At 37.5% G+C, this 13,837-nt stretch overlaps 2 protein-coding genes across 4 annotated transcripts; one reads left to right on the forward strand and one right to left on the reverse strand.

Moving 5' to 3' along the window:
* The first annotated feature begins 1,913 nt into the window (after positions 1–1,913).
* Positions 1,914–9,983, forward strand: LOC113343810 (ecotropic viral integration site 5 protein homolog). 2 transcript variants are annotated; one of them, XM_026587932.1, is made up of 19 exons: positions 1,914–2,270; positions 2,994–3,063; positions 3,147–3,746; positions 3,818–3,994; positions 4,118–4,231; positions 4,871–4,929; positions 5,074–5,140; positions 5,313–5,364; positions 5,464–5,556; positions 5,709–5,792; positions 5,926–6,341; positions 6,486–6,547; positions 7,601–7,670; positions 7,828–7,908; positions 8,008–8,109; positions 8,233–8,357; positions 8,954–9,071; positions 9,330–9,477; positions 9,585–9,983. In XM_026587932.1, exons 1-18 carry the CDS (start codon positions 2,254–2,256, stop codon positions 9,465–9,467), a joined length of 2,445 nt encoding a protein of 814 aa, XP_026443717.1. In that variant the 5' UTR covers positions 1,914–2,253; the 3' UTR covers positions 9,468–9,477; positions 9,585–9,983. The 2 variants fall into 2 exon arrangements, with proteins under 2 accessions (XP_026443717.1, XP_026443716.1); XM_026587931.1 differs by having other exon boundaries at positions 9,330–9,983.
* Positions 9,984–10,101: 118 nt separating this feature from the next.
* Positions 10,102–13,476, reverse strand: LOC113343812 (probable serine/threonine-protein kinase PBL7). 2 transcript variants are annotated; one of them, XM_026587934.1, is made up of 5 exons: positions 13,268–13,476; positions 11,968–12,167; positions 11,515–11,704; positions 11,016–11,407; positions 10,102–10,734 (listed from the first exon to the last, which is right to left on the reverse strand). In XM_026587934.1, the coding sequence occupies exons 1-5, from the start codon at positions 13,356–13,358 to the stop codon at positions 10,423–10,425; spliced, it is 1,185 nt and encodes a 394-aa protein (XP_026443719.1). In that variant the 5' UTR covers positions 13,359–13,476; the 3' UTR covers positions 10,102–10,422. The 2 variants fall into 2 exon arrangements, with proteins under 2 accessions (XP_026443719.1, XP_026443718.1); XM_026587933.1 differs by having other exon boundaries at positions 11,016–11,410.
* Between the last annotated feature and the right edge of the window lie 361 nt (positions 13,477–13,837).

Raw genomic sequence — 13,837 nt, forward strand, 5'->3', positions numbered from 1 at the left:
GCGTGACGAGGTTGCGGAGTCGGGTCACTACGAGGTGTTACTTGTGGTGATCTTTGCTTCTTCTTTTCTTTTCCTCTGTTCCAAGACAAACAACAAACAAGGCCAAAAACCAAAAGTAGATAAGAAAAACGGCTGGGAAAATTTGACAGAACCAAACCGTAACACACACTACGGGTAGGAAAATTGGATAGTCCAAGACCCAACAAAAATTACGAACGGGATACTTAGTAATCGACCAAGTCGAAAAATGAACTACGGATGTGAACTTAGTAATCGACCTAGCCGAAAAATGAATTACGGATAGGAAAACCTATACGTGTGTATATAGCTAGTTCAATATTCAGCACAGGACCACATATGGCTAGGAAATTCTAAGCCGTAAGTTATAAACGGCTAGAAAACTGAATATCACAGTCAGGAAATAAATTTACAGATAGAAAAACCGAGACGTAAACTAAACTACAGCTGAAAAATTTCGAACACAGGAGAATATACGGCTAGGAAAAACCGAGCCGTATACAACTAGTTATAGATATAATTTCTCCATCTCGTACACATCGACTGATTTACGGCTGGGAGTTCTTAGATATCCCAACCGTGTAACCTATAAACGGTTGGGAAAACAATCAATCCCAACCGTAAGACCTATTTACGGCTGGGAATACAAGAATCAGGACTCGCGGCTGCTGCTGCTGCTGCATCTCCTTCATTCACTTCTTCTTGATCTTCAGTTTCTACTTCATTTGATGAAGTTGGTTTCTCTGCTTCAGTAGGAGGTTGATTCGACAAAGATTGACCTAGATTTTCCTTAGGTTTCATGGTTTTATAGAATGAGTTTAATCGACGAAGAAATTTTTTGGAATCGACGATTAATCGATTCAAATGAAGAATGGAAGAAGAAGAAGAAGAAGAAGAAAAGAAAAGAAAAGAACAAGAAGAAGAAGAAAGAAGAGAGTGAGTGGAGGGAGGGGCAGTTTTTTTGTTTGCTTTTAATGATTTCAGTTTTTTTTAATTTAATGAATTTTCAGCTATTTTTTATTAGATTAATCAGTTAATTGAAGGGTAGAAGAGTAATAAGCTAAAATGATTGAGAGTATTTTTGAACTTTTACTTAAGTTTGATTTCACCTACAACTATCTGGTTCAACTTAGTATTTTAAGCCCCTAAGAGCAACTGCAATGGACGAGTAAACCCAAATTTTTAGTCGAGTGGGCTGGCATAGTGGGACGGACCATCGATCAAAATTTGATCAAAGAGTAAAATCCAGACCAAATTTGGTCGGGGATCAAGACCAAATCCAAATATAGTCGGGCGTTAATATAATCTCCGCCACACATCGGGCGTTGATATAATCTCCGCCATTCATCGCGCGTTGGTATAGTTAACGTCCAACGAACAGGCATGCATATAAACTTCGCCTGAATGGGGCGTTGGTAAAGATAACGCCTGATGGGGCGTTCATAAACTTAACGCGCGAAATGGGGCGTTCATTTCAAAGTTTAAATTTTTTGAAACTTGCATGGGGCGGGCTTTATACCTCCGCCCCATTTTTTTTCTTTTTTTTCATTTTTTTTTGAAGCGTATACTATACCAACGCCTCACTCGGGCGTTATCTTTACCAACGCTCCACGACGGCGTTATCTTTACCAACGCCTGATCCCAGGCGTAATCTTTATCAACGCGCGATCAAATATACTCTTTTCTCACTACGCCCCATGACAGACTAAACCCAAATTTGATCTTTTTTTTAATCTTTGGTCTTTGGTTATACTCGCACCACTGTGGACGCTCTAAGTCCCATTAAGCCCCCAATAATAGGATTCTTACTGATACACGCACCACAGAACGCCTTTTTGCATTATTATGGTAATAAAACAGTTAAAATGTACAGACAAAATGTTTACTCCGTCAATCAAGACATATCCACTTTCTCAACAAGAAGCAAGAAATCTGATCCAGCGTTTCGCGATCTCCACTAAATAAAATCAGGCCCCTCCATCCATCCTCACATCTACAATTCTTCTTCTTCCTCTTATTCTTCTCATTTTAAGAAATGAAGCACATGTAGTTGTCACTTGTCAAGCATCCTAATTTGATCGTGTGATGGTAACCATTTGCATGTGATGTGGTTCATGCCTCTCTCCTCTCATAGTAATAGACAGAGAGAGAATTTTCAGTTGCAGATTTCAAGGTTCTTGTTAGTTTTTATAATCTGTGACACACACACAAATCTGATCAAAATCAGTTCCGAAGATGAAGGAACACAAGAGGTATAATTCATTCGATCTTTACACGCGTATTTTGAATTTCTCCGAATTTTTAGCAACTTTCATTGATTTTTAGGTTTTTTTTTTTAATTTTTATCGCGTTATGTATTTGAATGTAAAATTATCAATTAGGTTTGAAATGCGGCGTAAATGTTGATTACGATTAATGTTTATTTCTTCTTGTCATTTTTAGTCTCGATCTTGTCGTCTGATTATATATCGAGAATGAATTCTGTCAAAATTTCAAGTTTAGGTTAAAACAATATAAGAATTGATGATCTGATTTTGGTTAATTGGGTTTTAGTTGAGTGACTTTCGTTAATTAATTTATCTCCAGTATATGACTTATTGAAATTAGGGTTTTAGGGGTAGTGTTCATAGTAGGATTAGTTATCATTGTTAAAGATTTAAGTTTGAATAAAGGGTTGAGACTTGAGGGTTCAGTTTATGAGTTTCGATTAAGCCAATGCTGAGCGATATGGGCTGTAGGATTGGAATTTTCTGTGAAATATGTTGTTGTCCAGAGTGAGTTGGCAAGAATTTGAGGCTGACCCTAGGTAAACTAAATCATTTCTTCAATTCTCTGTCTTGCGCTCACATCCCAACTGTATCTTTTAATTTTTGCTACGATTATGTATATAGCTTCTAGGCAATGATACCTACAGCATTGCCGTATAATGGAAGTTATGGGATTTAAGACTTGAGAACTTTAATTATTTTTAACAGGGACGCGTACGGTTTTTCTGTGAGACCTCAACACTTGCAGAGATATCGTGAATATGCTAATATATATAAGGTATGGTTTTTCTGAGTTTTACTTGTTTTCATCAGAAGATAAGTTGTAAAGTTTTTGCACTTGGTGATTTTTCATGGTTTCAGGAGGAAGAAGAAGAAAGATCAGAACGATGGAAAGACTTCTTGGATAGGCAAGCAGAGCCTGCTCAACTACCCATAAATGGCTTGCACAAGGAGGAAGAAACTACTTCCTCACATGCTGACGATACGGTTCCAGAAGAAGAGACTGTTGTAAAAAAGGGTGTAGAAGAAGACGATTCAAATGAAACTAACTCTGTTTCTGATGGTTCAATTAACGAGGAGGTGGCAGAAGAAACAAAAGCAGATACTGAAACAGAAACAGATAAAAAATCACGCGTGGTACAAATTTGGTCTCAAATAAGACCGTCCCTTGGTGCCATTGAGCAAATGATGAGTTTACGCGTGAAGAAGAGGAAGAATCTGTCCAAAGGTGAAAGTGGAAATCATCTTGCTTCCATTGAAGAGGGGAAATCATCAAAAGGATCATCTGGGGAGGACTCTGATGATGAATTCTATGACGTTGAGCGATCAGATCCAGTTCAAGATGCTTCTTCTGCTGACAACGCAAGTGCTCCTGGTGCTGGTAATGATGCAGACTTCCCCTGGAAAGAAGAGCTGGAGTGTCTTGTTCAGGGTGGCGTGCCAATGGCTCTTAGAGGAGAGGTATATTCAAGATATTCTTTGTTTCCCTGTTAAAGAAAGCTGCTCATTTTGCACTCCCCTTATTATTACAGTTGTGGCAAGCCTTTGTGGGTGCAAAGGCACGTCGGGGAGAGACCTATTATCAAGATCTGCTTGCTCGAGACGCTAGTGTTATCAAGGACAACGAGTCTGATGGTCCACTTTCTCACAACATTTCAAGTACAGGTCATGCATGTCCACCTGAGAAATGGAAAGGGCAGATTGAGAAGGTTATTACTTATTACATGCTTGAGCTTTGAACACTAAATTTGATCATCAGTTATATGAGCCATCTGGGCGAGAATGAAATATCATGGGCTTATCAACTTCAAAAAAATGTTCTTCTTTTGCAGGATCTTCCTCGAACATTTCCTGGCCATCCTGCTTTAGATGAGGACGGTAGAAATGCTCTTAGGCGTTTACTTACAGCATATGCTAGGCATAACCCCTCTGTTGGGTATTGCCAGGTATTTTTATTTGAAGGAGTTATTCTAATAATGCATTTCCCGCTGTTGTAAAAGTATTTCAGAAAGCCTCATGAACCTGTGAATTGCCAACTAGTCAATGTTGAATTATTCGTCTATTGTGCGATGTTAGTTGAGCTTATATCTTGTGTTGTGTCAGCTGTTAGTGAGTTAGATTTGATTGACAACATATAATACTTCTTTAATTAGGTAATTATTGGTGGTTGAGATTCAACTGATTCAATGTTCAAGGCTTAAAGTCTTGGAATAGGTAAATGTTACCGCAACTCATGATGGGAGCGTTTACACAAGTTGATGTGACTGCGCATTGAAGAATGTGTCAATTAATTAAATGGAGCAAAAACATGCTTTTGATTCTCCATGCTAAATTTTCGGCTGTGCTATGTTCACGTGCTGACACTGTCACTCGTACTCGCATTACTGTTGCATACCAGAAAAAAAAGCAATACAATTTTTAAATGCTTGCTTGCTTTGGGTAGTGGGATATGTTGTTCACCAGGATCAGTGATGTATTTCGTTGTTGGTTATTTCTGCTTCCAGTTTGATTTATTTGTCTGGGTTAAACAAAGATCGTTAATGATTCACACTAAGGTTATCACATTTCTTGGATTCTGTTCTCAGGCCATGAATTTCTTTGCTGGGTTACTCCTGCTTCTGATGCCCGAAGAAAATGCTTTCTGGTATGTCCGGCAGCTTATACATTACCCCTTCTCCAAAACCTATTACCTGTTGTAAGAACATCATACAGTTCTATCGTTGCGATGCGACTGTTAAATTTTAATATATAGATTCCGATGTTCTGAATTCTCTATCAAATCTTTCAGGACTTTGATGGGTATCATTGATGACTATTTTGATGGCTATTTCTCAGAAGAAATGATTGAATCCCAGGTAATATCTGTTTTTCTTTCTAATAATGCTTGGGGAAACAGCTACTTTTAACTCCACTTGGTATGATAATCCTAGCTTTGAGCTGTTACATTAGCTGACTGGACAGGTTATCCAAACAATTGCAAATGGGAGTTGTTAGTTACAAATTATTTAATTTATACTATTTCTCCAGGTCGACCAACTTGTTTTTGAGGATTTGGTGCGAGAAAGATTTCCCAAACTGGGTAAGTCTTTTATTACGAGTTCTTTTTTTCCCCTTCTTCAATTTTACATTATCCATGGCAGGTTTAGCAATTTTTATTTTTGTTGTACATCTCTTGCAGTTAATCATCTGGACTACCTAGGGGTGCAGGTGGCATGGGTTACTGGACCCTGGTTTCTTTCGATTTTTGTGAATATGCTTCCATGGGAAAGTGGTCAGGTTCTAAATTATACAAGATTAATTTCTCTAAGACCTGATTATTTTAATCATTAGTCTGCCGAGACTGAGCATATTGTCACTTGCATAATATCGAAGGGAATAATATTTTTTAACGTAGGATTATTTTTCTTTTTTCTACGACTGCAGTTCTTCGAGTCTGGGACGTGCTTCTGTTTGAAGGAAATCGTATTATGTTATTTCGGACGGCACTTGCTATAATGGAATTATATGGTACTGGGTAAATAACACTTATTTTTGTCATTGGTACTCCATGTTTGCAACAGTAAAACTCATTTACCTATGCTTTTGCTCGTCCCAAGTGCTTACTTGGATCACATGTCTTACTGCGATGAGAATTTTATAGGTCCTGCACTGGTTACAACTAAGGATGCTGGAGATGCGGTTACTTTGTTGCAGTCACTTGCTGGGTCAACATTTGACAGTAGTCAGCTTGTTTTGACTGCTTGTATGGGTTTTCAGTTTGTAAATGAAGTCAGATTGCAAGAATTGAGAGAGAAACATCGTCCATCGGTAGTAGCTGCTGTGGAAGAACGCGCCAAAGGTCTCCGCATATGGAAGAACTCCCAGGGTCTTGCTTCTAAACTTTACAGTTTCAAGCATGACCCAGAATCTCTGATAACGGAAAGTAGCGCGACAGAAGTATTACTTGATACACAAACAAATGGATGTTTGGAGTCCGGGTCTAACAATCTGGATGAACTTTCCAATGGTCTAACAGAGGATTCAGCTGAGGAGTCTGTTCCAGATCTTCAAGAACAAGTAATCTATTTTCCTTCGGTGTTTCTCACTTATCTGTTGTTTTGACAAGTTCACAATTCCACTACTGAATGTGTTCATTGGAGATTTTATCATCCTGTATAATCGTTACTTATCTATAGTTTTAAAAAACTAATTATTTTCCAGGTGGTATGGTTGAAAGTGGAATTGTGCAAATTGTTAGAGGAGAAACGATCAGCAGTTCTGAGGTTGGTATTCCGTATCACTTTGAGATGCGACATCCTCTTGTTTTTTTGAATATTTGTCCATTATCTCTTCTTTCTTAAGGGAAATTGAGATGACTTAAGGAAATCATCCATTTATGATGCAAAATTGTTGCACCTGGAATCCAGTTAGGGGTAGGTTTCATACATGCGCTTATCTGCAGCCTTGTTCATGCACCTGTGATGATGTCAGTGAGAAAGTTTAGAACTTGATGTTGTCTCATCTGATCCTATATGCAGCCCTTTTTTCTATTGAGATCTATTACACTTAGTAGCTTGCAGACTTGCAGTTGTATTAATCTGATCTTTGATTCTTCTCATCTAGTACTCCATTCGGTGGATATATTTAGGCGCTCTTCCATTTATGTTAATTTATTAATTCTCACAGCTTCTTGTAATTTTCTGCTTATGTCTATATAATGGGCCGGATAAAGATGTCTGGAACTTTCAACATTAGCTTAGTGGTTAAGAGCAAGTCTTATGGTGGAAGAGTTCCATCTTCCATCTTCCACGCCACCTCAGCATTTGGAATTGTGGATGGAAGTGCAAGTGTAGTGGTGGAATAGTGAAAACGCTATTCTTAATAGCACAAAAAAACGCTATTAAGAATAGCACTCTGTGCTATTAAGAATAGCGTTTTTTCTCAACCGTTAGATTTCAACAACTCATTTTAAATCTACGGATAAAAAAAAAACGCTATTCTTAATAGCGTTTCTTGTCTTCTACTGCGCTATTCTGATTAGCGTTTTCATGTATTCCACGGACCCTTCCATCAATTCATGGAACCTGCTTAGATTTTCTGTGGAAGACCACAACTTGGAAGCCACTAGACTTGACATTCCATGGTTTTTCCACACTTGGAATAGGTTGGATTCCACCATAAGACTTGCTCTAAGGGAGGTGCTTTTTTAAGAAGTCCAGATTACCAGGAATTTTAGAGCTAACTTTATGAAAACATTTGATTTTAAACTATTTAATTATAAGAGTACAGATTTCATGCTCATTATAAGGCACTGAAATACAATGCTCCCTGGTCAGGGCGGAAGAGTTGGAGACAGCACTTATGGAAATGGTTAAGCAGGATAACAGACGGCAGTTGAGTGCAAGGGTATGTTTGAAACAGTTGTACATGAATCTTTGGGAAATTATAAGCCAAGTTGTTGTGCGTAGGAGCATTCATTTTTAACAAGGATATTGTCTGTCAGTTTCTTTCCTCTCCATCTTCTTACCAAGGCACTAATCCTGCATAATATGAGTCTATGCAGGTTGAGTTATTGGAGCAAGAGGTGGCTGAGTTACGTCAGGCCCTCACTGATAAGCAAGAACAAGAACGTGCAATGCTCCAGGTCTTATTTTCTCCGTATTCTGCACACTTTTTGTTTAAATTAGGCCCGTCTTATGCACTAATTTTAACTTTCTCTGTCTTGCATTCAATTTTATATTAGGTTCTAATGCGGGTTGAACAAGACCAAAAGGTAACCGAAGATGCACGGAGGTTTGCTGAGCAAGATGCAGCTGCTCAAAGATATGCGGCTACTGTTCTCCAGGTAAATGTTTCTCCTATGCGTGTCTATGCCAACACAGGCTCTAGTCATAGGCAAATGGATTTGAGTTGGATTTGCACAGACTAGTTAACAGGTTTATTGGTGTTACCTCATTAATACTTGCAGGAAAAATATGAAGAGGCTCAGGCATTACTTGCACAAATGGAGAAAAGGGCAGTCATGGCAGAGTCAATGCTGGAGGCTACCCTGCAGTATCAATCTGGACAAGTAAAAGCACAACAATCACCGAGGTACTAGGTTTAAAACTGCATATTGTGAAGTGGCTTTTTGCGCCCATAAAAAGATTCCCGTCTAAATTTTGACGCCCTTTTGCCTTACGGAATCTCAAAAGTCTAAACTGCTGTTTCCTCAAGTGAAACTAGTTGGTCTCGTTATTTCGGACATTAGATTAGTATGTTCGAGGGAAACTAATTTTATTATTTTCATAAAAAGATATATATGTTTTATCGATCTCGCTTTTTCTAACAACATATTAACAAGAAATGAGCGGAAAAGGGAAACATATGCTGGAATAGTGGAAGAGACACTCTGTGTACTTTGAACACTTATCAGCTGCTGGTTCAGCATTCTAACAACATATTTAGAACAGACACTGAAGGCAGAGGGAGAGACATTTCAGAAATACTATCTTTTTACAAGAATTTATAGAAAACAGTTTTTTGGGTCAAGAGTAATTTATGAGGATTGCCAAAATACCTGTCAATCTTCCAATCTTTCTGAATTAAAAGTCCAAAAGTCTCCAGCTTCAGCTAGGATTAGAAATTTAAAGCCATTATTTGATTAAAAAAAGCTGAACTATTCTGTACCCCTTTGTATCTTTATGTAGGGCTGTAGCAGCTGACTCTGCAGTAGCGAAATTAAATCAGGATTCCCCTCGGGAACTTCCCGCAAGGAAAATCAGTTTGCTGTCAAGACCTTTTGGACTTGGCTGGCGTGGGAACAAGGTAAAGTCTATGTTGATGTGGAAATATGTAGATAACTGAGTTACCGTTACGCAAGAGCTCTGTATCTTGTGCCGTTATCTTGGTGCTTCGAGACTGACTTATACTAGATGGCGATCCTTAGACCTGAAATGGGGTTATTAGGCTCTTTGAGATGTCTCTATTATGCCTCCTGATCCTGTTCTCATTAGACACGGTTTCTTTTATCACAATGATTTATTGACTTGGTCATTTTTTCTTTGTAACGGTGAAACTTAACAGGGAAAGCCAGTCGAGGAGTCCAAACCAACTCCAGTTGAGGAGTCCAATGGGAGCAACCCCTCCATAGAAGAGGAACAAAGCATTTCTGCTCAGCCAAAAGATGTAAACATGCAACCAGTAGCAAGTGATGAGAAATAGTGGCAATTAGGTAAAGTAGTGACAGGAATCTGAAAGTTTAATGCCCTTGGTTGTGAAGTTTGTATGCTGATAAGTCTGCTGCTGATCTTCCTGCTTGTATAAATATTCATTGAGCAGTTCCACTTCCAGCAAGACCGGGCTACACGAGTGAAAATTCATTTAGCCTCCTCAAAAAAGTCGTTTTGTACATTCTTGCAGAAATACTTTACCCCAATCCCTGAAAGGAAAGAAGGGTTCAATTTTTGTGAGGATGATGAAAATTTCCTCGTGTAGGGCCAACCAATAAAAATTCCCAACGGTGTTTGAACATTGGGTTATCTCCACGGGCACTCCAGGAGGGGGCAATGAGAGTTAAGTATAAGAGAAATAGTCGTGTAAAATTTAGTTACTTTGGGATAAATTCTATACATGTAGGTATTCCGAACTTCTATATTCTAGAGTTACTCTGAAGTAATGAACATTGTACTGTAGTCATTTTGAAATTTTTATGGTAACGTGAAACAAAATCAATGCTAATATTATGTCCAGAAGAAATGCCTCCAAGACAGTGCCAGTTCCTTTTCCTTTTTGTTATTGCTTGCCATATCTACTCAAATCTGTTATTGTGTTGTTTACGTGTGTGCGTGCGCGCGTATGAGAGAGAGAAACTTTATTACAATCCAAATGGAAAGGAGGACAAAAAAGAGAAGGGCATTACCCAAAGCCAAAGGAAAACAAAAATGACAAGGGTAACTTTTAGATACAAGGGGACCAAACACAACATTTACAAACATAAGAACTTCCCATGTAACTACAGGAAGAAAAAGAAACACCTAATGATCCAAGCCTTTGCCGGGGGAGAAGATTGAACAAGAAAATCCAATCCTTCACAAACTCCAAGAAAAATAAAAAAAAAAAGAGGAGAAAATCTATTAACTTTTGCTCTGCAAGTTCAGCTTCTATAAAAATTTATAATTCATCTGCAAGTCTGGTCTCTTTCAAATCCACTTCCGCTACTGCCTCCATTGAGTGGCTTATCACTAATCTCCCTTCTGGTACGAGGTGGAGTAGATGGAGCCGTGCGTGTATGAGGGGTGTATTCTTGCGAGGCAAGGTAAGACAAAGCTGTAACCACGTCTGCTATTAAGGGTCGCATGGTTGGTTGCTCCTGAACACACATTGCAGCAACTGCAAGTGCTTGATACAAACCTCTCACCGGATACTGACCTTGGAGTGTTGGGTCAGCCATCTGCGGAAACGATTTCCTGTCTTTAAACAGTGGACGTGCCTGCAATAAAACAGAAGGCCAAAAAAACTTTTTACTCTTGCAAAGGAAATAATTCTCACTTGTATCTTTTTTCCCTTTCTTAAATGAAGCGCTCATTAGAAGAATTAGCTCTTTAGAGAAGATAACCTAGCACTTTTAACACATCCTCAGATTATCAGGATCAACGCCATCAATGCATTTTTACGGTATGGGTATATCAGTGGTCCATGTTTTATCTAGTGTAGTTTGGCAGGACCACATATTGCAGCAACAAAACAAATAAAATAGAAAACAATTCTTACCCAAGCAACCAGGTTTTGTTCTTTAACAAGTTTTGAATTGTCAATTGCCTTTCTTCCTGTAATAAGTTCCAATAGCACAACCCCGAAGCTATAAACATCTGATTTCAATGTTAGCTGGCCAGTCATTGCATACTCTGGTGCGCAGTAGCCATATGTACCCATCACCCTAGTAGATACATGGGTGTTATCCCCTACGGGCCCCAGCTTCGCTAAGCCAAAATCAGACAATTTCGGATGATACCCCTCCCCAAGTAAAATATTTGAGCATTTTAGATCACGATATATAACGGGAGGATTTGCCGTGTCATGTAAATATTCCAACCCTTTTGCTGCACCAGCTGCTATTTTCATTCGTGTTTTCCAGTCTAGTCGTTTCTTATCAGATGGAGGATCTGCTGAAATAAAATATGAGATGGAAAAGCCTATAATTCCCTACCAAAAGCACAACAAGAAATGGTAAACATTTTTATTTTATTTTTGTAAGGCTATATAACTATACCATGTAGATGGTCTTCCAGAGACCCTAAAGGCATGTATTCGTAGACCAAAAGTCGTTGATCACCATCAGCACAATACCCGATTAAGCTAACAAGATTGGTATGGTGAAGTAGGCTTAACATCAAAACTTCAACAAGAAATTCCCTGTTCCCTTGCAAACCCTCGCGATCAAGTTGTTTGATAGCCACAACCTACATTCAAGGACAAAAATATTCATAATTAACGTATAAATTCCGTGTCCTTAGTCGGTTACTCTAGTCCAAAAGCGCTAGCTAAGAAACAACAAATGTCGACAGTAAGAAGATTGCTAAATGGTGCACCGGATAGAAAATATATATAATCATTAAATGAAACATACTGATGCATCCTTATCTGAATATAGAAAAACTTTCATGTCTTTTAACATCTCTGTTCTAAAGGTTAAGTTATCAAAAAATAAAATAAAATGATGTACCTGGTTGGTACTTTCAAGTCGACCTTTATAAACTCTACCAAACCCCCCTTCACCCAATAGACAATCTTCCCTGAAGTTCTTCGTGGCAGCTGCTAATTCACAAAATGGAAATGTATGAGCTGAGATATTAGATCCTCCATTTACAGAATTCTCCCTGGATCCCTTCCTTGTATCCACGGTAGGATTGATTTTTATTTTCTCTGGAAAAGACAGTTAACAAAATGTCAGTTTAAAAAAATATGTATCATCACCATAGACTGAAAAGAAGAAAACCACACAAAACCCACAGCATGACAAAAAATAAAAAAGATACAGTTTTTTTAGTTGAATTCACACAGGAGCTGAATTACAAACACTGCAATCGTCAAATAGTTTGAGAAAGACACATGAGAACATAAAGACAAATGAACAACACCACGTAAGACTTTTGCTTGGATTTTTCCAATCATGCAGTGGCAAAATTAGTAACATGCTACTTCATTCAAGATACAGTTACACATACTAAGCAAAAACTAGTTTTTGAATACTTGATTGAAATAATAAACCTTGAAATAATGCAAAATTGTTTGCTAAATAGTTTGACAACAAAAGACCTAATTCTTTACCACTAGGTTGAAACAGTTATACACTTGGAATACCTACCTTTGGGGATTCATGTTCTTATCATCTGGAAACCATAATAAGCTAAAATGGAAGCCAATGTTTTCTTTAACCAAATCAAAATTAGATTAAATGGGTCTTCTTTAAACATGAAAAATCAAAGCTTCTTGAATCAACATGACTCATTGCAAACATAAAAAGTAGCTAAAAGCCTAAACATATTGAGCTCTGAAAACAAATAGGAACTAAAAAAAGTAAGGATAAAGCTTATTCAACCTAGATTACAGATTAAAACAGACCTAATCTTTAAAATCAAAGTTCTAACAACATCTAGATTATCATGCAAACCCAGATAAAATACCCTCATTGGTGAAATTAACACATACAAAAATATCTATCTGAACAAGACCACAAACAGCCAAACTCAGAATACAAAAAAAAAAAAAAAAAAAAAAAAAAAAAAAGATCGTAATCTCAATTTCGCAAAAATCTTAAAACTCAACCAATCAAAATCCAGTATTCTTTATTTCATCTCAATCCTAAAGAAACCTCAAAAAACTACAACAATCATCACGAAAACCCAATTTGAATCGAAATCCAGACAACAAAACATGCATAAAAACTCCTCCCAAAATTTGAGGAAAGCTAAAAATAGCATATTTTTAATTTTTTTTTTTATAAAAAATCTCATCTTTGTTACCTGAACAAGTAGGTTTTTTCTGATCAAGGAGGGTAGTGTTCTTCTTTTTAGATTTCTTTGTTGAATTACCAGAACAAGGAAACCATCCCATTATTATTAGCTTCTTCTTCTACTAGAAACAGAAAGATTTACAGTGAGAAGAAAAAGTAACAAAGAAAAAATGAATGAAGAGAGGAAGAAAAGAAAGAAAGGTAGTCACAGGGAGAAGAATAGCTCTTTTATACAAGTATTAATCCATATTTAGAACATTGTTTAAAACTAGAATGATATTTCAAAATGATTAAATTACCCTTAATACTTAGAACATTCTTTGATGATTCCTTGGTCAATTCACACTGTCTCCTGAGGGTGAAACTGGAAATGTCGTACTTAATATTGGTGTTGATTCGCCGGATCTTTTGTTTGATAGTGATTTTTTTCTGTCGAAACCGCGTTTGTCAGGTGAAATTATTTATTTCGGAAAGCACAAAGTGAACAAGCTGTTTTTTTGTTATCTCAGAAATGATTATTTTCTTTTTTTTAGCCAGGGAATTTCTAATATTACCTTTTTACTGTTTTCTTCCGATAAAT

The sequence above is a fragment of the Papaver somniferum genome, unplaced genomic scaffold, assembly GCF_003573695.1.
Source record: "Papaver somniferum cultivar HN1 unplaced genomic scaffold, ASM357369v1 unplaced-scaffold_67, whole genome shotgun sequence".
Taxonomy (NCBI): Eukaryota; Viridiplantae; Streptophyta; class Magnoliopsida; order Ranunculales; family Papaveraceae; genus Papaver; species Papaver somniferum.